This window comes from Apostichopus japonicus, chromosome 20 (genome assembly GCF_037975245.1).
Source record: "Apostichopus japonicus isolate 1M-3 chromosome 20, ASM3797524v1, whole genome shotgun sequence".
Taxonomy (NCBI): domain Eukaryota; kingdom Metazoa; phylum Echinodermata; class Holothuroidea; order Aspidochirotida; family Stichopodidae; genus Apostichopus; species Apostichopus japonicus.
The window spans coordinates 20,703,552-20,727,176 of record NC_092580.1 but is presented as its reverse complement, the minus strand read 5'-3'; the positions used below and the strand labels follow the sequence as shown (position 1 = coordinate 20,727,176).

Sequence of the window (23,625 nt, the reverse complement as noted above, 5' to 3'; positions counted from 1 at the left end):
CGGCAACGGTCCTGGTTTAATGGTACGGTGGTGGAGGGGAAGGGGGGGGGGGTGCGAGTGTCGAAGATGCAATAAGATGAATCATGCATCCCATTGTACAGAAAAAACTAACTCCCTTACCCATACACCCCCACCCCTCCCCTCCCCTCCCCTTGACCTCCGGAGATGACAGATTAATTGACGATGACGCCATGCATCATTTGAGTAGATTTCAATACAATAACCTACCAAATTTATCAATGATCTTTGAAACTGAGGTTAAGTCAAGATCTGGCAGTCTTGACTGTGGTGTCCAGTCACTGCAGTCCACCAGAATATACTCACAGGTATGGTGTTATTGAGAACCGGTGTTATTGAGAACCGGTGTTGTTGTGAACCGGTGTTGTTGTATTTATATATAAAGATCCTTCTGTATACAATGACTACGAAGAGCAAACAAATGAAATAATGCTGAAAGCAAATCATACAGATGACATTTTTTAATGATGGCATTTCTCTGATTCATTTACACCATTGTGACAATTTTTATATAAACACTATTTCCAATACGTATATTTATATGGGATGACAAATTTTGAACTTTGAACAAAAGTTAAAGCCTTAGCGTTGTAATTAAGTCAACAGCAGAAACTAGAAGCCAGAATAGGATCCAGACAATGTGGATTTTACCCTCACCCTATCAGTCACCCCCCCTCCCCCTCCCCAAATGTTGATATTAGTCCTTAGCACAATGTTTCGTGTAGACATAATAACAGACCTAAATTATAACCTAAATATGCCTCAAAAAGCAACCATGTATTTCACGTATTTCTTGGTGGGGGGGGGGGGGGGGGGCTAGACCCCGTTACATGGAAGTCGGCTTCAACGACCCTGCATGACCACCTCTCTCTCCTTTTGTTTTGATCCCCGCCCCTTGGATGCGCGACTCTATTTGCGAACCTGGTCTGCTGCTTACCGGATCGCCAACCATTGGCGGAAACTCTTGTTATGTTGCATTACGTCAACCTATCACAAATAGATCACCGCCAATGAGCCTACGATTCGATCCTTTCGAGCACTAGCTTAGAATTTTATCCTTGTAATCCATGTCAGATACCGAGGTTTTATATAATTATGAGAGGTGGAAAATTCGGATGAAGAGTACTTAGAAACAGTTCAGTAATTAATCCAATGAAAACTCCTCCCAGTGAGTTGACTAAATTCTTGATTAAACGGACGGAAATAATCCCTCATTTTCCGCAAGGTTTCGTTGCTGGGGCGTGGCTTAGACAATGTCCCTCTGCTGCCACGCCCTGGACAAAGTTTCCGGGGAACGTTGATACACGTTCCTGGGATGACGCTATCGAACTCAAACATATCAGGACGAAAATATTCGGTTATATTTAGAAACTGTTCCATTCTTTGAAGCTCAAGAAACGTATAACCAACAATGAGTTCTTGATCTAAAATCAGAAACTGTTCCTTCGGGAAAAAATTGAGCCATCTCTTCAATTGATGAGCGTAATTGCTGGCGGATATCAGTGGATTATTTGGATCAATGTTTCCAAATTCGTCCAAAATGGATTCCTCAAATCGCCTGCCTTCAGAGTCTTCGGTTTGTCGCATACACCAGTCCAGCGGATTCCGCAACTCTTGACTGTGACGGAAATCTGATATGCTTCGTTCTACTGGGTCCCGAACGAGAAGAATGAATTTCGTACTCGGCGACAGAACCTGAGCGGCCCTCTGTGGTACGGAGTCTTTAATGAGGTAGTTTGGTGTTTTTTCATAAATTAATTGATCCGATCGTGCGAAACCCATGTTCCTTCTATACCATTCTATTCCCTTGTGATAATTCTTATCAAAAAACTCGACCGATCTGCCCGTAATACTGTTCACGATATCTGGATGGAACCCTAGGAAGAACTTTAAAGGTGTGGTCGCACTTTTCTTTGCCCCTATATTTATGACATCCGGTAACCTCTGTCTGTAACCGAAAGAGTTCATGATAGTTGAAGCAACGCCCCACTTTTGACCTGGACTGAGGTCTTTAAATGCTTTATTCGTTCTTTGACGAAAGCTCGTCAGAGCATCCCAATAAATGCGTAATTCCTGAGTAGTTAATCTCTTCATGACTTCATCGTTGATATTTACACCTTTAGGTATAAACATATTTGGAACTGAGGGTATATCTACCAATTTGCCAGATTTTACTTTCCCACCGATGCCACCACCATAAGTACCAACCCTTGCCCCACTTCTGCCACCATTGTCATTTATTTCCGTTTGACGCAGAAAACGTCCTTTTATGATAGTCCCAACACCTTGCCATGCTGTTTCGTCGGGACAAGTGTCCAGAGGTATTCTAGACATATTCAGTTCATACTCGATGAAGGACATTCCAGTGAGTATAGACAACACAGACAATGTCATAATCATAACTATGATATTTTGTAGGCTGAGAGCCATTCCTGGTACGTAATACATTTGTGCTTGTCACAAGTTGATGGTTTTTGCCTTGAATCTTCGACTGACAAAGCAAAGGTCGACGTCATGTCCAGCGAATAAATCCGGTTTGGGAAAATTCCGAGGTAGCTTCGCGAAGGTGCATGTCACACGATGTTATTTATCTGTGAAAGGGAAAGAGAAAAAGGGGATTGGTTACTCAAGTTTTTTCTCATTTAATGAGCCTAATCGGTGAATACTGTAGTGTGAATTAATTGAAGCCGGGATACAACCGGCTTCAACTATAGGTTTTATTTCGCCTTTCCTTCTTCATACATGGAATTGCTATTTGCACTTGCATTACTGAGGCGAGTTTGTCACAATTGACGCCCCTCCCCCCCTCCCCATTTCCCACCACTACCACCAATATTCTTAACTGTTATGCAGGCAAAGGTGGGCAAATCTTCCTGAACGGTGCTGTTCTATTGGTTATCGACCGATGAATACGTTGAAATCTTCGAAATTACGTTCTCAAGTGGACGCTGTGCAGACTAATGTTGGATACGTATGACCCCCTGCGCAGTGTGCGGTATAATGTATCACTACATCTTTAATAATTGTTGAAAACCTTTTATTCTCCCTTTTTTTTGTTGGTGCAAACAAACCCTGTACTGAGTCACCATAGCCATTAAACAAATCGATGACCCATATTAATTTTAACTGTCGGAATAGAGCAAAGTAATATGCATTAACAGGCAGTCCACTGACACTCGCATAAGCAGCACATTACCCATTGGATATTTCCTGTTGATATCTTTGCTAGGTTCCGGTGTACCACTATTGATGACAGACATAAAACAATCTGTCACTAATAACTTCCACATGAATGTACCGTAGATTTGGAAACAAGAGGGAATGTGTGGGTATTTTCTCAAGCAATTTCCATCTCACAGTTCTCCAAGGATAAAAAACGACACACGTTTACTGAACGGAAATAATACTGGAAAGCTACAAGTATAAGTTTGCCTTGTGAAGTTGTTCGGTTAATGAGGAGTCGTTGTGTGAACTAAAAGACGCCTAAAAATACCAATGACTAAAATAGACTGTGTAATGGTTTCCTTTGTAGCCAATGATAAAAAATAAACATACAGGATTCAGAAGCGTGCGACAAAGGGGAAGGTCCTACCCCTCCCTCCCCCCTCCTTCACACAAAAAAAATCAAGAATATTAATTATCATAGCGTATAGGACCTAATTTCATGGTCTAAATAAGCCTTAGAATACACCATTTGACGTTTTAACTTATATTTCTATTTCTGGGGGAAACCCCTAACGCGGCAATAGGCTTCGGCACAGTATACCCCCAGGGTTTCATACCCTTTCCTTTATAAATTCCTTTAGTCGCCACAGGCTTTTCCATAAAGGCTCATGCCCATATACCTAAACTTGACAGTCGGGGTGGAGTTACGCTTTCTGGTCACTTCGCCCAACAACCAATTCGCCCAACTGCCATCATTCGCCCAAACTAGTATGGTCATTTCGCTCAACCAGCATGGTCATTTCTCCCAACCTTGTTGGTCATGTCGCCCAACCATTTTTTACTCATAGTCAGTCAGAACACACCAATACTGAAGTATAATATTTAATCAATGTTGGTCGAAATGACCAGCAAGGTTGGGCGAAATGACCTCTAGGGGCAAAGGATGATGCGGTGTCATAAGGAATTGTGCTCTGTAATGTTGGGAAGTCTATCGAAAGACTGATATTAATAAGAATCACGAGTGCTAATCTATGGGCCACCAGGTGGATTTTGTCCATTTGCTTCATGAGAAAAGAGCAGTTAATCTTATAACATCCTTTGTAATGATGCACTACACGTAGTGGTATATGAGAGGGGTATGTCTAGAAATTTGTTTATATTGTTACATTATTTACATTGTTGTATTAATCGATAATAAAGTCACACGTAACTATTGGTGAAAATTATACCATCATGCCCAATTGCATTACAAATGAAAGCGTTTACCAACCGAGTCAGTGTTGAGCTATATGCATTCCGTTTGGTGTATTGTTCTTATTCTAGCGATTAAATATATAAGCTTAAATATAACGTTTTAAGCTGATCTTCAAATACCCCTGTAATCCGTTCAGTTGTTCAGTTGCTAATTTTGCGATTTTGGTCGATTTCAAAGTACAATGTGTACATTATATTGTACCAGAAGTGTAAAAGTGTATGATATAGCAAGAACGAAAAGAAAGACACGCGCCAGTCCCCGGATGTGCAGCAACCTTCGTTAACCTTTCTCACAGTCATTATGGTGTTATGGTCCACTGGCCGCCGCTCTTCCGGCGCTGTAGAGTCATTTCCTACTGAGGTTGGATACCTGTAGTCTAAATATATAATAACTGACCGTGACATAAAACAACTCTTGTCTCGCACCGTGTATCTTTTCGTCTGTGTCATTGGTCAATAGCTCTTCGGAATTGACATAAATACTGTTTCTATGACTACATTAAAGGCATTGAAGACTCGCCCCAATCCACGTGCCACCCTCTGAAAAAAAGTTAACTTTCCGTTGCTTGCAAGTGAAGTTTATTTTCTTGTCGCTACAAAATGCAGACAGTAATGAACGATACCTTGTTATCTTTGATCTGGACAGGAGATGTCCATCGCTGCTATATGTACACTGTGTTATGGGTATTGACCGTAGCTGCATGTATTGACTATACACTATAGTGTCTAATTACCGACGGTAGCAAGCTGTGTGTGTATTTTCTGGGATCGATGGTAGTGTCTAACACTTACTGTTACACCTTATTCGAAACTAGGTCAGATTACCGGCATGAGAGGTTTCTTTGTGCGAGAGTCTTCACTCCCTTTATAAACGAAATTGTATTCAACTGAACAGCAAATTTTCAACGCTTCTTTCCGTGAAAGACGATAGAAGCTGAGAATGGGCGGGGCATAGTCATTAGTAACCACGTCACATTTATATCGCTCACTACATGATGTAATTATGCGACTTTTGTTGAAGTATGCCCAGTTATGTTCAAGTACACCCTGAGTACATCTATTATTTGTATATAATGCAAACTCCTATCGATTTTCCCATGACTTTCAAACTCCCGTCGACATTTTCCCATGACTTTCATTCCTTCATTTCATTTCATTTTTGTTTTGTTTTATCACAACATAAGTGTGACATAACAACATAGAAGGAGATAAGAAACAAAAACTTGTGAAAGGAAGTTTACTAAAAAAAAAACCTATAGGGCTTGTCGGGCAGTGACACTACCTGAAAAACTACAGAACTTCACAATTAGAAAAGAGAACAAAAATCGAACAGAACCACACCTCCCCTCCCCTCCCCTCCCCTCCCTCCCCTCCCCTCCCCTCCCCAGTACAAGAAATAATTGAGTGGAAGAAAAAAACAATTCACAAATATAGTACATGTTGATAAAGTGCTTATGTAAGTTTTTTTTTTTCTAAACGCAACCTTTCTAATCTTTCTTACTGTTTTGTACTCTGCGGAATCTGTTCCAATATTCAGGAACAAAGCAAAGTATACTATTAAGATAACTTTTTGAATTATGGATAAACTTGGTTATATCCTGAATTCTTAGAGCGTTCGTTACCATAATATTCTAAACAATTAAAAACCTGAAATCTAACTGAACTTGATTTTAGACAGCCAGATATCCAGGCATTCATTTGCGTAATATTTCTGACTTCAATCTTCAAAGTTATGTTTCGAAAGTTCTTCCCTGTGAGATCACCTCTATAAGTAGGTCGGTTTCATTTCACCTCCTGTGATGTACTTTCATTCGGAACAGATCATTGGTACATTTTCTCATTAGTTTTCAAGGGCTGCAATCGCCAACTTCTTTAACAAATATACTTTTCCCTTTGTTTAAACATTCGAGGTCTAATTTTCCGCAGTCTGTTAGTAAAGAAGGGTTATTAACGTATTCTTTTAATAGGAGCAGGTTAGGTCATGAATATTATCGATTTCCGGACTGAAAGCTATTTCGAATTGTATTTCTTTATATAGACGTTCATTTCGAACGTCTCAGGTCAATTACTATCTTTGTTTTAACTTTTTCCTTTGCATTATACCGGAAAATGAAACTTGTTTTTGCTGATATTATTAACTAAAAATATGCCTCTGAAGAAGTTCCTGCATGCTAGAATCTTACTTTGACAAATATCATAACTATACATCACGGTGAGTTCCACGACTGCGCAGTACGGATATCAAAATACGTCATTTCTCTAAACATGCGATTAGACAGTTGGTTCAACTTGGCTAGAATACCGTGGATGCAGTATTTACATTTATTTATTGCTTTTAAAGTCAAACTTTGTTAAAATATTGATAGAAAGTTTCTGAAAATTTAAGAGGGGCTATGCCGCAGATGCTTAGCAGAAGAGTTTACTTTCAAGGACTATTGACTTCAAACCCGAGGGAGATGTATGCACCCATCCTGAGTGGAATTAAGACGCGTTAACCATATATACCGCTTCTGGGTCGCGACCATAGAACTTGAAGTAGGTCAGTTTCTATGGTCGCCACACATTTATCTTCTACTCAGTCATTTTCCTAGCTTGAAGATCCTCCCCTGCTAGAACTCGTTGAGCTTTGTCCCATCCAAACTAATTTCATTTACTCATATATTTGACCTCTCATATTTCTAAAGAAATACAACAAAACCGATCACTTATGTCACGTGATCTCTTTCACGCAAGAGAATATTCAATTAAAATCAATGCTGCTTATATATTTTTATATACCTTCATATTATGAAAACGTGTTATAGTTTATTAGCCTGTTCTTGTCACGATCTTCAAAAAAACTATTAAGGTTGACCGCTTTTATTTCGTAAATTGAAAATTCAGTCTGATGGATTAAATTTTAAATCGTTCGAGACTTGGCATCACTCTGAATAGATTGAAAAGTCAATTCTTTATCGCCAACACTATGATAATATCAGCATTATAATAGGTAGTGATATTGAAAAATCATGGATAATCATATCTTTATGCAAAAATGTAATCCAAGGTGAGAAAATTTCAAGCTTTTTCCATTTTGAAACGTCACCGGTTGTAAATGCATGCGGCTACTTCTGATTGGTTCAAGCTTTTGAAACATCTCACAGTGTGTGTGATTTGTCTATATGCTATATGGCACAATACATACAGTACACACGCATGCGTTAACTTCGGCGTTTCGATGTAACGTAGAAACCTCGTCTATCAAGCAATCATTTTGCATAGCAGGAAGGAATGGACTCGTGAATATATAGTCAGCAATTCCGTAACATGCGCATTTATACGTGCATCTATGCAGCTTGAATGTACATGTGTTATCGGAAATGAAAATGTGGGCAAGTCGTTTGCAACATACGTTTTCCTCTTTGAGAAAAGTCCACCAAGTGACGATACCATTATCGTAACAGTGGATATCAGTCGAAAAGGGTAGTGCCGCTAAATTGCAACCAAAGCATATACGCAGCGATGTTCAAGAGTAGACGTTAATATACTATACTGCCAGTGTACAAACCAGGAAAGATTGGGAATGATTCAACAAGACATTTAGAAATTTGTCATCAGGAATGGAGAGGTCACGAAAGTAAAAAAAAGAAAAAAGGCCTGTCTTTGTGGAGTAACTCGCTTGCCGACGCCCTCTATTTAGGAAACCTTTAACCGAGATAGAAACCTCCATATTTCAGAATGATACTTTACTGTCCTAATAATTCAAAAAAACTACGGTCAATCTAGAAAAAAAATATGTCAAATTGGTGAAAATGTGAATATAAAGTTATAAAAAAGAGCAGGGGTGTGGTGGGACACAGCCCGTTTTTAACCTCACACCAAAAGTTCCAAAGTAATATTAATTAACACAACCATGCGTTTTATAAACCTTATTTATATGCGTTATTTACAGTACCGTGTAAAAATGTTTTTCTATCTGGTCATGGACCCTACATTTGGGTGAGCTTCGACAAACCCCGGGGCTGTACTCACTCCTTTAAAAAACAAAAAATCACGGATCCGCCCTGGTTATTGTTTGTGTCGTCGCTATATGCTTGAAGTTTTACAAGATTCAGTGGGGGAAAAAACCGCAACCGACCTCCGTTGGTAAAATAATTGTACGGATTTTGAAAGGATTCGATGAAAGTTATAAGGAGAGAGCCTGGAAGGGCCCTCCAGAGGCATTTAGCGGGTATATAAGGTTGATTTTCATACTCGGCGAGTCCGAGAAGCCACTATGTACCACTATTCGCGCTGTCAGCATTTTTGCCCTTATCTGGTTATTCACGCAATGATCGGCTATATAGAGCCGGTAGTTCGTATACTTTCCCACCATGGTAATTACCTGTATTATGTACTCTTATTATGTACTCTTACTGTCGTGATGAAGGTTCGACTTATTACACCAGACATTTATCTAAGATTGCTATCTGGAACGGATATAACCTCCTAAAATACAATATGTTTCTTGATGGCAATTCTCATATTTATTCTAAATGACGGAAGTTTCATGAGCATGGGGGCAGTTTCGTGTTAGATCTAATTCACGTGAAACAAAGTAACCAAAAGAAAGAAAGGAACCAAATGAAAGAAAGGAACCAAAAGAAAGAAAGTAAGAAATAAAGAAAAGAAAGAAAAGTTTAAGTCTACAGTTTTAATTACTTTTAATAACAAATTTCTAATTCGCTTTCCACGTACACCGGGTAATTCCATTCATGCATGTAAAGACCTGTTGCCGGAGTTCAAATTGAATAATTGGTTTTATGTTTGGAAGAAGGATCCCAGCAGATTGCTGATTTGAAAAGTTTAGAAGATACTTAAAACAGCTGGTTTAGTACGGGTTCCAACGTAATGTTATAACTGTCATAGACATATACCAGGAACACGATAACATCATCTTATATATAGCTAGCTATATGATCACATTTATGTCACAGCTTACAGTATGTCTTATAAATATATACATAGAGTGTTGACAGTATATTTTACAGGCACAATTTCTTCAAGTCCAAACACGTATAGTACTTTCGTAGCCATGCTGAGCTGATGCGGAAGAGGGTTCAATCTGCTGAGAGAATGGCCGAGGGGTGGGGGAGGGTGCATGGAGGGCACAAACTTAGAGCGACAGCGGGACATGTGATTTTGATTTTTTAAGTTGTCAACTATACAAAGTTCCCGCAAACATTCAAACGAAATGGTTCCTCTGTGCATCCTGTACCACAAATACTAGTGGCTGGATAGATATATTTACAACCACTGATTGGGAAACAAATGCTTGTAATTGTGAGCGAACATGCATACCAAACGTACAGCATATTTTTTTGTAATTGTTTCATCTGTATAATCCAGACTATATACGGATTATAAAGGTTCATCCATAATCCTAAAATTAAATGAGACTTCGCAGAAGTTGAAATTTGATTAAGATTATCTCGTCGTAACATACAGGGAGAGGGATCACATGAGATCGTCTAATTCACCACTTAGTGTCAGTCTTTTAAAGATGAGGGTTCACTTCGAAACCAAATCCGACCAAAACGGGTTGGGCTAAGGGAGGGCATGTGATCCCTCTCCCTGTATGTTACGACGAGATAATCTTAATCAAATTTCAACTTCTGCGAAGTCTCATTTAATTTTAGGATTATCTCTTACGTAACATACAGAGGTCGGTCTCCCATGAGACTTTAAAGCTTGAAGTGAACACGAAGCAAGGAGAATAACTCGTAGATCAACACATTTTCTGTGTCTTCTTTGTTTTATTTTGTACTTGACTAGAGTGATTCACTCTGCTCAATGACTGTGTACTTACTTGTAAACACAATAAACCATATGGTTAACAACAAATGTATGAATTTCTTTTAGTTATTTGAGAACGTTATTAACAATATACTTTCTTTCCTTTCGCACCAGTGAAGGGAATAATTTCTGTTCTGTCATTTTGTGAACAGAAGCTTACGAACAGAAGGATAACATTGCTTTAGTAACTGAATCTTAGCATGTGTTCAATGCACGCAACACAAATCTGCCTTTTCGATAGCAGGCGTAATAATAGTATTAACTTAACAGAATGTTTGTAAATGTCTCGTTTTGATGGAGAACCTCCTTCTTGTAAAACTTCGCAAACGTTTTTTCTGACTTCCATCCAGCAACTTTTAATATTTCTTCGATCGGCACACTCCTAGAGTAGGCGGCTGAAGTTGATGCGGCCCTTGTACTATGAGCGGAAAATGTTTTAGTATCAACTCCGGACAAATCCAAGACCAGCTTGATCCATCTTGCAAGCGTGTCACGAGAAACTGCAGCATGCGGTTTTACATAACTAATAAATAGTTTTGAGCAACTACCTCTTAGGTTCTTTGTTTGTTTGAGATAGAACTCTAATACTTTCACAACACTAATCGATTGATCTTCTTGAAAGTCTCTTAGTACAACTTTTATCGGACCAGATCCAGGTCGTGATTGTTTGATCTGGTCAGGGATCGTAAAGACAAAAGTACTGCCATCCCCATGCACTGTGGAGATATCTAATAGCTGCAAGGTTTGTAATCTTTGAGCGGAAACTAGTGCCACTAAAGTAACCAGTTTCAGTGTTAGCATCTTCATAGAAAGTGAACTTAAAGGATGAAGGCCTCTTAAATACCTTAACACTATTGAAACATCCCAAATGTTATCGTACCGATATGAAGGCGGTCTTAGATGATAAACTCCCTTTATAAATCTTGATACCAAAGGATGGTTGCCTATGGTATTATCAGAATCCCTCATAATTATTGATGAAAGAGCACACCGTGCGGTGTTCAAAGAACTATAACCGAGTCCGGAATTGAATAGGTGGGTAAGGAATGTTACTACATCCGTCAAAGACGGTCGAAACATATCCACCTCCCTTTGAATACAAAACTGTCCCCACTTTCTGTGGAAACCTGCATATTGTTTTTGTGTTCCTTTTCGCCATGATGAAATGATAATTTTGCTAGATTCTGGTGAAAATCCTTGCATTCGGAGTGCCTCCCCGACAAGCGGCAAGCCAGAAGCCGCAGTTTGGGGCAAAGCGGATGTCGAATTGTATCTCCCGGAAGTACCAGCATGTCCAACCTCTGTGGAATAATAATTGGATTTGCGGTAAGAAGAGACACCAAAGTTGTATACCAAGGTTGGGAAGGCCAATCTGGCACAATAACAATTCCATATGCCTCATCTATTTTTATTTTTTGTATCATTTTGCCAATGAGACTAAAAGGGGGAAAGGCATAAAAATAAAAGTCTTTCCAATTTACCGAAAAGGCGTCCACAAAACATGCCTTTGAATCTGGCTTCCATGATGCATATGTATCTATTTGTTTGTTAAATTTTGATGCGAATAAATCTATGCTAGGGTATCCAAACCTAGCTACAATATCACCAAAAAACTTTGGTTGCAACATCCACTCGGTATGATGTTTCTGTGGACGTGATAATTTGTCCGCTACTACATTGTCTTTCCCTGGTAAAAAGGCAGCAGAAATCCAAATATTCCGTTCAATTGCCCATAACCAGATAGCCTTAGCAACCAAATTAGACTGCATGGAATGCGAGCCTCCCATGTTATTAACATATGCTACAGCTGTTGTATTATCTGACTGGATACGAATGTGGATATCCTTGGAGCCTAAACACAGCTTTTTCAACGCTTGTAGAATAGCTTTTAATTCCAGTACATTTATATGTAAACTCTGCTCTTGTGGGTTCCACACGCCCGACGCTTGCGCATGCGGCCTAAGTGTAACAGCACCCCACCCAAATAGGGATGCATCAGTTTGAATGATTAGAAGTGGGTCCGGAATCAAAATTTCCCGGTAGTTCCCTTTCAAATGCTCCTCCCACCAAGATAACTCTTCTAATGCTTGGGATGAGAGTAACATTGGACTGTCAAAGTTACCAAAATTACGTTGGAGAGCCGAAGTTTTTTCCCTCTCTAAAAACCTATAAAAGAGGGGGCCATGTCGCACCCCTGGGAAGAGAGACACAAGGTAGCCAATAACAGTTGCTACCTCCCTCACCGAAGGTGTGAATTTCTGTTTTAACCTGGAAATATGACCCAGAACCTCAATTATCTTGTTTGATGTTGGCCGAACTGTCATTTCTGTTGAATTCAACATGAACCCTAAATAAATTAGTTCTCTGGATGGTTTCAATATTGATTTCTTAGTGTGAACAATGAAACCTAGCTCTTGAAATAAGCTGACTGTTTGCTGAACAGCACTTAAACAGTCTTCATAACTATTCGCTAGTAAAAATGAATCGTCAATATACCCCATACAATCAACTCCTTGTTTCCGCAAATAGGCAAACAAGGGTTTGAGCAATTTCGTAAAAACCCTTGGGGCTGACGTAATGCCCATTGGCAAGCAAGTAAACTGAAACAGCTCATTTTTCCATCGAAAACGCAAAAATTTTCTGAAGCAATTATATACTGGAACCGAATAGTATGCATCTTTTAAATCCACAGAAGCCATATAGCAGTTCTTATGCATTAACTTTAAAGCTGATGCCAAGGAATCCATTTTGAAATGGTGATACCGGATATGCAAATTTAATCTTCTGAGATTAAATATAACTCTATTTGAACCATCTTTTTTGGGAATAACAAAAATGTTTGAAATATATTCCCCCTGGGTATGTGTCACCCGTTCTATTACACATTTGGAGAGTAACTTTTCTATTTCATCTTGAATAATACTCATTTCGGCTATTGTACGTTTTGGTTGTAACGGTGGTCTCAACTGAAATGGCTCTTGGTCCTTAAATTCGATTTTGTATCCTGTTACCCACTCAAGGATAGTTTTATCAGATGTCAACTCCCGCCACCTTGGCAAGCAGTTTTTTATTCTACCACCTATGGCTTCTGTTGATATTAACTGAAAATCATTAACAACATATTCCTTACCTCGACAATCTAATGTCTTGGTTGTTTCGGGGGTCGGTAGTGGGTCATTTGTCCTCTGGCACGTTTGTTGCCCACCATGCCACGGTCTAAAAAATGACCAGACCCTCTAGAGAATCCTCTGCCACGAAATGTACCACGTGTGTAAGGTGGCCTTGAACCTCTGCCTCTCCCCCGATTTGCCGTACATATACGTGCGGACACTCGGTTAGCCTCAGCTATGTCTCTTAATTTTTGGGATACATCATCACCCATCAACATTGTAGTAACTGGATTTGACCGGTTACACAGATTTCTATACTCTAGTCTCAAATCTGGTCTGATTAACTCACGCCGAAAATGGTTGAGTTCCATGTTCGCACTGCCCAATAGTGCCAGCGCATCTGTGATCTTAATAAGCGTTGCTTGAGTGCCCATTTTTTCTCTCGTTGACAAAATGTCATCCATTAAGGTTGTTAATGCTGTAATTGCCTTAATATTACAAACTTGCATTTTTTGGAGCTTCACATCTGACGCTCTTGTATTGTTACGAAGGCCATTCCAAATGACCTCATTTATCTGAGTTGTCTGCAGCATTTCTAAATTAGCTGGCATATCATATTTGACCAATAACCCTTTGAGCTTGGTTTCTGCCATGCGTTGTTTTAATACATTATCCACTAATGTTTTAACTCTGTCATCGACAGATTTTCCTGGTTTCTTTTCTAGTTCTAAGAACGCCACAAGGTCCTGAAACAATGCATCGTTATCTGCAGTAACTGGGTTTGCCCCTTCCAGAGACAAGGGTGAATTGTTGACCTCATATATCGAGTCCTCAGGCAACAAATCATACACTGCTTCAAGGTCTAAATTCCTGCAGCTGGAGCTGCTTTCATTTTGTGACTCAAGTAGCTTTGAATTTGTGTCTTTCCCTAACACCTTGTTACTCAATACTTGAATTTGGTTCTGCATTGCTAAAATTGCATCTTTCATATCAAAACTTTGAGTAGTTTCAGTTGAGGGAATTAATCGGGATGTACCTGAGCCACCTGGCGCATCCAAAACCCCAGACATCTCATCCTCGTCAATAAGGGACATAATATCATCCTCACAAGTATTAGCCATGATTTTGAATGTTAAACCATTCAAGAGGGGCAGATAGTCTAAATATAACTTGCGCTTTAAATTCCCTATTCACCCGGAACAGGAGAACACGTTTGCAATCTCACCCGGAGATTAAAATGCACGTTTTATTGTATTAGCTACAGCCTCAGGTAGGCTAAATCTTAACGTTAACTTTCTGCTGCAATCTCACCCGGAAATTGCTTTATAGGCTAAGCGTAGAGCATATAGCCTCTAATCTGTAATCGCACCCGGCGATTTAACCAACGCTTGACTCAAAATAATGGGCAACACAACAAGAACTCACCAAGTTCAACTGCACGAATTCAAAGTCAGTGTGCCACACACTGACGTTAATAGCCGAGACGATTCCCGAGACGAATTGTAGCGAGGCGTTTACCTTCAGAGGCAGAGGTTAAAAGAACTATACCAACGTTCCAACAGTATACACTACTAGTACTACACTGCCGTGCAGAACAAAACAACAAATATTTTTCTTATTCTTTCAATACTCAATAGCGCACCACGAAGTACGCCAGGATTACGTAACAGTATATAAACATATAGACAATCTGCATTCCAGGAAGGAAAGCACCGAATTATCTAACAGTATAACACTAAGCCTATTCAGGAGCCGGGAGAACCGCTGTAGACGGTCCTTCCACGGCAAGGTGAAGTTAAACACTGACACTAAGTGGTGAATTAGACGATCTCATGGGAGACCGACCTCTGTATGTTACGTAAGAGATAATCATACATTTAGTGTCATATAGACGATATATTAAATACTGCTTGTCCTTTTGGCGTCAGTAAAAATATTGTGTTGCGGTCGTTCGTTTTACATAGAGTGAACCTTGAACCAAGGGTGAGGGGACATCAGTAAACCTGGGGTGGGGGGTCAGTGAATATGTTATGATGATTCATGAGCGTAAAGGGGTCCGCAGGCAGTCAGCGAGAAAAGTATGGGTCGGTCAATGCCGAACTAGTCAGCCAACTGACTTACTGACTATTTCTTCTGATCTCACTAACTCGATACTGGGAGCTGAGATCATTTGGGAAGCTCATGAGTCCGTGTACATTTCTTCATTGTCTCGGGGTTCTTTGGATGTCCTTGTTTCAGACCCTACCCATTGTGATTTCAAAATCATCTTCTTTATTCCCTATTGTCACACAGAATTATTGGAGATGATTACATGAAACACACCCTTCTCCATGCAACCACTACCCCCCCCCCCCCTCAAAAGGATCATCACCTCATTATAGGTTACGTTAGGTATTTGTCCCGACGTTTAACCTATAGGCGGATGTTCATTAATGTGATTGTGGTACGGTATCTCTATGTGTATGGCTAGGGTTACAACAAACCTGGTTCCATGATAGTGGGAGGCATGTCATTAGAAATGTTTGACGTGTGGAAGCTATATGAGGGTAACGAACGGAAGGAACGGAAGGAAGGGATTATGTAGAAAACAGACACTGGTACGTCTCCTAATAGCTGACCTAAAGATACTAGTCCGAGAAAATCAGCGATGATTCATCTGAAATGCCGATTAAGATCAATATATAGAGTATTGTCTATATGTAGTCACTATATCCCAACAGATCATTCGATGAAAACTGCCCTGGTTATACGCGCGCACTCGAGTAAGTATATATATCCAGTGAGCTGCTATCTACCATAACAGCTATATGTCTCAGTTCAAAAATTACTCAAGGAGACGCCTGATAGAGAAACTAATTATCCACAAAATGCCCCCCCATAACCATCCCTACCCACAGAATACAGGGATATAAGAACTGAGACGGTGTTCAGGCGCGTATCCAGGATTTTCTAACCCGGGGGGGGGGGGGGCGCGAATTACTATCTAAGCGGAGCGCCACCATCGGTTGGCGCGGAGCGTACAAGAAAATTTTTGGTTTTGATACCCCCCAGATCACCGGAAATGGCACTTCTCGGGCTTGAAAATGAGCAACCAGATGTAGACTTTTGCCTGAGAACCAAGTATTTCCCAAAAGTTTTTTCCATCCATAACCTTTTTGAAGATTGTCACCAGTCACACATCATGTTCGACCTGATTGCATGTCCTATGGATCATTGCTTTTGTAGGTTATTCTACGTCACAGCCCACAATATCCGAAAGCCCCACTTTTGAAGGTTTTAAGCCCATTACTTGTTGAGAATTTGAAAATTGACTTTTCTCGTGAATAAAATCACTTGAAAACATACCCATAATGTTGCACAAAATTCAGTCTATAGACAACCAATATAGAAAAACCTCCTTGAACCCCTAACAGACAGGTCAAAATTGAACGAGTAGAGGAAAGTATGATGAAGAATGTTGGTGAGGAAATTTTGGAAAATTCCGACACAGTTAATTTCTTGGTGTAGAAATATTGCAACCTCCTTATAATGGCTTTTACAAAACTTGGTTGAAGGAACACAAAAATAGGAGATATTTCCGATATCAGGTATATCGAAACCGAACACTTCACTCATATGCGTAGGGCCCGTAGGAGGCGGGGGCTGCAGCCCCCCCCCCCCCCCGCAACCATTTATTCGGGCACCTACTGAAAGAAAAATAAATAGCAATGAATAGCTTAAAATGATCTCCTTGGTAATTGAAATAAAGTTGTAAGCTTGGCCGACATTACTACTGTAAAAGAGAGTTTTGACATAAATGGATCCGTATGCTTTTTCTCCTGATCTACATAAGCCTTTTGTTTGTTTACATTAGCATCCGGCGGTATACTGTGGAACTTTGACGGACCGTGCGGTACACGATGCCATACAATGTAATGACCGATCTTGCCTATATGATATTGGCATCGACATGTTGAATGCTTTTGGCTTTTTTTTCGGGCAAGTCATTACAGCCCCCAAATCCAATCTGGCTCCTACGCCTTTGACTACACACATTGACAGTTTTCGAGGCTGTTCATCGTGGAACATGCATTTCAATGCTCATTGATATGATGTTATATCTGCTCTTTGCTTTACAAATTCGAACAGGCGTGTAGCGAGTAATTGCCAAGGGAGGGCGAAGCCTGTAGGCAAACTATCTAAGCGAAGCGCCACCATGAGTTGGCGCGAAGCGTACAAGAAAAATTTTGGCCGAAAATGCCTCCCAGATCGCTGGAAATGACACTTCCCAGGCCTTGTAAGTTGCATCTAAGCATTGTCTATTTTGAAATTACTAGCTATGTCATAAAGAAAATTTGCTCGGGGGGGGGGCGGTCGCCCCCTTCCCGAAATGCGTTATTTTCCCCGACGACTCGGTCGAGTTCAAGTACATTAGTGAGAGAGGAAAAACGGAAACGCCAAAAATGGAGTTGTCGGGGTAAGGGGTAGGGTGAGGCGCACACCCCCTCCGTAATCCTTGATCTGTCACTGGCTACCCTGTGTATATAATAGGGATCTTTCTCTCTTTTTTCCTTTTTCTTTTCCCTTCCTTCCTCTCCTCCTTTTCTTTTTCCCCTCCTTTTCCCTTATTTCTTCTCTTTTTTTTCTCTCCTCTTTTCCTTACCCGGGGGGCGCGCGCCCCCAACGCCCCCCCCCCGGATACGCACCTGGTGTTACGAAGGCAAGTGTGCTTTTCATAATTTGGTGCGAATGTTACTTTCAAAAATCTTGGTGTGTCGTTCTTGCCTATATACTGAGCACAGGTAAATGCTACACTGCTGTTCGAAATGTTTATTTTTGTTATTAGTTTATGTGGTTTCAAGTATATGGATAAAGCAATGTCGAGGAGGTTATACCAATGGATTGCTTAAACTGTTGGTTTATGTATATATGTATATATATAGGCTACTTGATCGCGGCCGAAAGGTATTTTCGTGTGTGTGAGATCCATATGGATTGAAAGCGGGGGGATTTTGGAGTGGGAAAAGGAAGTGAACTGGTAAGAAGTTTGACCTCGTGAATTATCCCCGGTGATCCCTCTACCCATTACGGCTCTCATTGCTGCACCAATATCGGCAGAATGTGGCTATTGATGCAGTTATATATATATAGATTCATATACACGGTGTCGCATACTTGCTGAAATTTAAAGTATACTTCAATTCCACAACTACTTTTCGTACATGTAGGCTTTTGACTAAAACTTGCGAGACGTGGCAACTGAGTTCCAGTGATTAAATGCCCAGGTGAATTGCATAAGTTGTGAAAACTGATGTTGAAATATACCATCAATATTCGTTTTGGCCAATTTTCGAATCTACCATTAGCCCATTAATATGCAGTTTATTATATCAAGATTGACTATACATCGGGAAAGCGTCATTTAAATGATATATGCAAATTCAGCACCAGGAAAGTGTTTGCATAGGCAAAAACGGTTAGTGTTACAGTGGCGTGCACATGATTTCAAAGGTGTAGGCCAAATTCCAAATACCCAACAACCGATTTAGGTAAACAGGGTCATGAACCGTTATGCACGTGCTCTATATATACACGGCTGATCATATTTTACAAATAAGGAGTATGTCTGTGGGGTCTTTGAATGCGTCTGCAGGGGTGCTCCCCAACTAAACGTTTGTCCTCCGACTTACAATGGTGGTGAGAGAGCCACCCCCACCACATGCCCATGTGTATTGTGTTTTACTCGAATGGAACATTTAATATTCAATTGTTAACGCACACGCGTGAAAATGGTTTCTAACCATGATAAATTGAAATCATATTATTCGGTATTATGCACCATCTTAAAATCCTTAGCAATCACAATAATATTTCGTCATCACCTTTAGCTAATATTTATAATGCTATATATGGTAAAACATATGCTTGTGTATGAAAGTACTACACCATGCATTCAAACAGAGGGTAAACTTAACAAAGTTAACCCAATATATTAATGCCTTGAGAATTTGGCTTAGGTACCGAAGAAATATCCCCAATAGAGATTCAGCCCTTTACATAATCTCCGCATCAAAATTTAATATACAAATGCTTAAGTCTACTTATGTTTTAGACCCATAAATGAAAGACTTCCAACTTATCTAGTTTCTGGTAACCTATTTTCACCCTATACTCTTGACAAGCTTGACTTCATTAGCTGGCAGGAGCTCCCAAGGGTTAGGAACCCACTAGTGGCTAGAATGCTTGCGAGTTAAGCCCGTCCACAGGGGACAGCACAGTCACCTGGTGGGCTCTAGTTTATGTGATTTCTGCCGGGAGAGGGTCGTACAAGGTCTGGGGCACCCCTCCCCACCACCCTTCCCCACCCCACCACCTCCCGACCGAAGTTAAGTTCTCAGCCACTGTCTCCTGTTTTCTTGTTTTGTTTCTTGTTGTTTTCTGCTTCGACGTGTTGAGAGTAAGGTCTGTATATACCCCTATCAAATTCTATCCCAATTTCGTATATTTTTCGGTTTATCCCACAATGTTCATACCTGAAAGGGGTTGCACTCCGTATTCATGCAACTCGAACGGGATTACATCCCCTAAGCATCTGTCAGGAATATGTATTTACAAATTGTCGGACTTAAGCAACCAGTTATCGCAAACCGCCTTGTTTTATGAGCTTGATCATGCATCTGAAATCACTTTATTCTGTATCTGGGGCAATATCGATTATCCTCAAACCATAAACACGTGGTCTATATTTATGTCAAGCTCTATATATATACATCTATGGCATACAGGTGTTAGGGGACCCTACTATAGCCCATCTGTATTGCTCAACAATTCATTTCGAGATATCTCATTCGCCTTCCGAATCATCAAGTGAAGCTTTAGCATGTCTTTTCCATTCCAATTATTATAGAGATGAATACAATAGGGTAATACATGTATTTAATGTATCTGTATTATACGGCAAGTATAATACCCGACTATTGTGAACAAAACTGTTGAACATTGACGTATATAGGGGAGTGGTTATTTTAGGGTTCGGGGCCTATACTATATATTGGGTCGTAAATTGGAACCCGCCTGCGCAGTCAGCCAACCAACCAAACTAGCGGCGGATTCTAAAATTGCCTCAACTGCCACTAAATTTCACACCACAAGTACTTCAATTTGTGTACTCTGACATCCAACTTGAACCAGATCCTGTTTGAAAACAATGGGGGGGGGGGGGGAATATTCTCCTGTTGCTTTTCGCCACTTTTCCTGAGATATAGGAGAAAACTGGGTCATTATCGAGCATGTGCACCATATAGCCCTATTATATTAGTTATGCTTTTCATAGTTATTGTTATACACTTTCTCAGACAGACTTTTCCCGTACAAGATTGGGTATTCAAAACCGTTATCCGAGGTAGATTTACATGGAAATAGTGTCTAGTATAACCACAAACGTTGAGTAATTGAATCGTATAATTTGTGATGTCAAGGTAATTTATAATCCGATTGGCCGTCTCGTTGGTGCCTGACTATATATAAAAAAAAAAAAAACAAGTAAGCCTATACACACAGACTCACACTGCTCGGAGCAGGGAGTTGTTCAGTATGGAACGTTCGCAGGAACCATATATTTCTACTGTTCCATCCGCGTTTATTATGACCGCCCCTCCGTGCCAACATATTAGTGTTGTTGCGTGCACGGTGGGGGCTGGGGGGGGGCTGGGAGGGGCTGGGAGGGGCTTGGAGGGACGACGCGGAATGTGTTAATTTAATCGGACCTATTGGCCTTCTCTATAATTTAGATAAGGTTATATAATCACCTGCGGCAAAATGAATTGAATGCGTAAAGCTAAAATTTTGATATCAAAGCATATCCTGTGAATAACCGATATAGTCAACTTTTTATTAATCTGTGTAATCAAACGTAAAAGGCTGCAGGTTTTACTGAATCTATTTCACATATGCTCATTTGTATTGGTACAGTATACGTGTCAGAGGTGAACTAAACGTTTGATTCTTACACCACATCCCGTAATCCACATGCATGCATGATTAGATATACAGATTATTCGATTAGAACTTAAGATGCTTGTATCAAACCATGGAGCTATAGATGATCAAACGAAGGAGAACGGTATACATAGACATATATAGGCGCTACGGTATACTTCTTACATTGAACGACTGTGTTGTAAACAAACTTATTCGTATGTCGCCAATCTACTAACAGAGTGGGCGGGAGGCGGTAGGGGGAAGAGGGGCGTAATAGAAGGAAGGGAAAGCTAAGAGAGGAATGGGATCAGACGAGAAGGGGCAGACGGGGGGCAGGACAGGGGTGCTTATAAACTTTCCCGCGTCTGTTTACTTATATGATATTAAATTTAAATTTTTAAATCAAAATGCTATGGAATAATAATTTAATCTCCTATTTTCCCTAGCAATATGCATGAGACTTGTAATCATGAAGATAAATGTTTCTACATTATACTGCTTTTCATATAAGTTCTAGTGTAGGCCTGAGTAGAATACATATGGTTTAAAACAAATGTTTCAGGTTCTTGAGAAAATAGGATTAAAAACAAAGGGGGGGGGGGTCGAAATGTCTATTTTCTTTCCTCGGACAAATAAAGATGTTCGTTTCTTCACAAGCCAAGAATTTTAAGATTGCCTAAATTGCTGGGATCGCAGTTTTAACCTTTATAATTAATTGCAGAAATTCTTTAAGTTTTTTTTTAATCATCTGAGTCGCTTTGTACGTCTTTACCGATACAGGCTACACAGATACAACTTTAAAAAATTCAACCTACCTGCAGCCAAATGGTTTCAGTATTGTTTCTGATGCGGAACCATGGGATCGCAGTAGTGACCATGAATATTCGGCGTGTTCCACCTTTGTCCCTCCTCTTCCATTGCTACCGAACATCTGATAACCATTTTGGGAAGCCCGTCGAGTGCTTATAATCAGGACTCTTCTACCTGGTATAGAGAAGATTAACTGATTGCTTCATCAACACACAGGAAGTCGGGCATTATAGTACAAACATGTGTATTATTTCGACATATTTGATAGCTTCCTCTCTCAGTACGGCAGTAATATACCGTGTATATGTCTGACATGCATGTACTTCGAAATAACGGGGACGCAGTCGTTCATGACACTGCAACTGAAATGATCTCACATTTTTGATATAATTTCGAGCATTGAAAGGTACTACCCCAACATTAATATCACCCTCTAACGTAACCATAGGCGTAGGAGCCTAATTTGATTTTTTGGGGGGGGGGGGCTGTAACGACTTGCCCGAAAAGTATAACCAAAATTTTTCGCGCGCCCCGCGCGCGAAATTATTTTTCCCACTTCGACGCGGCCACATGGGCGTGGCTTATGAAATACGTCACAGGCCGGCAAGTTTGTGACTTCGACTTCGAGCTCTTACGTATAGCTCTTTAATAATATACTCAGCTAATATACTCAGGCCTAATATACTCAGGCCTAAGACATGACTTCATGAGATCCATGATGATGTGCGACTGCTCCTCCTAGTCAATCGGGTCTTATGGAGCTCTTGAGGTAAATTCCATCACAAAATCAAACTGTGTTTGTTTATTAGATGTGTTATGAACCTCCCGTGTCTGGAAAAGTTTGGAAAAGAACCTCCCGTGACAGCAGGGTCTGGAAAAGTTATAAATGAACCTCCCGTGGTATTGATTATTACACTTCATATTACACCAGGTAGGCCCACTGACCTTTCAATGCTAGAAACCTACAAAGATACATGTGTTGTATTGTGCCCCATATTGTTTTATCCATCATTCTAAATTATTTGTTCATTTATAAATGAACCCCCTTTTAAACGGCAGTAAGGAGCCTACGTGCTTTCATCATTAGTTTACGTACGCTACTGGGTATTGTTACGGACTTGAAATATTCTACCCATTTTATTAAACAGTTGTCACTTGCGTCTGTATTAACTATAACCAGGGAGCTGTTACTGTTAGAGTAGCAGCTCCCTGCCATAACTATGCCTAAATAGCAATGTCCCTCGGTACTATACTATTTATTGTACTGGTACGTGTACTAGAATCCCTGACATGTAACTTAATTGAGAACTTTCAGCACCCAAACAAACACCCGAGAGATATCACTGCATAGTCTGTGACGTGGGCCAATAAGCCGTAACAACGACCGATAGTCCACGCCCATTATGCTAATATGGCCGCGTCGAAGTGGGAAAAATAATTTCGCGCCCCGCGCGCTCAACATCTTAAAGTGCACATCATGTAGGTATTCCTCGGT

The 23,625-nt window shown here is 40.3% G+C and overlaps 4 protein-coding genes across 4 annotated transcripts in view; 1 reads left to right on the top strand and 3 right to left on the bottom strand.

Moving 5' to 3' along the window:
* The window catches only part of LOC139961682 (uncharacterized), a 118,651-nt gene that overhangs the window by 74,487 nt on the left and 20,539 nt on the right, over positions 1 to 23,625 (top strand). The window lies entirely within an intron of this gene.
* On the bottom strand, positions 819 to 22,452 carry LOC139961684 (heparan sulfate glucosamine 3-O-sulfotransferase 5-like). Its single transcript, XM_071961080.1, has 2 exons — positions 22,136 to 22,452; positions 819 to 2,609 (listed from the first exon to the last, which is right to left on the bottom strand). The coding sequence occupies exon 2, from the start codon at positions 2,464 to 2,466 to the stop codon at positions 1,156 to 1,158; it is 1,311 nt and encodes a 436-aa protein (XP_071817181.1). The 5' UTR covers positions 2,467 to 2,609; positions 22,136 to 22,452; the 3' UTR covers positions 819 to 1,155.
* LOC139961771 (uncharacterized) lies at positions 9,993 to 11,309 on the bottom strand. The gene has a single exon (XM_071961260.1). The coding sequence runs from the start codon at positions 11,218 to 11,220 to the stop codon at positions 10,510 to 10,512; it is 711 nt and encodes a 236-aa protein (XP_071817361.1). The 5' UTR covers positions 11,221 to 11,309; the 3' UTR covers positions 9,993 to 10,509.
* LOC139961770 (uncharacterized) lies at positions 11,413 to 15,240 on the bottom strand. Its single transcript, XM_071961259.1, has 2 exons — positions 13,382 to 15,240; positions 11,413 to 11,552 (listed from the first exon to the last, which is right to left on the bottom strand). The coding sequence occupies exon 1, from the start codon at positions 14,480 to 14,482 to the stop codon at positions 13,391 to 13,393; it is 1,092 nt and encodes a 363-aa protein (XP_071817360.1). The 5' UTR covers positions 14,483 to 15,240; the 3' UTR covers positions 11,413 to 11,552; positions 13,382 to 13,390.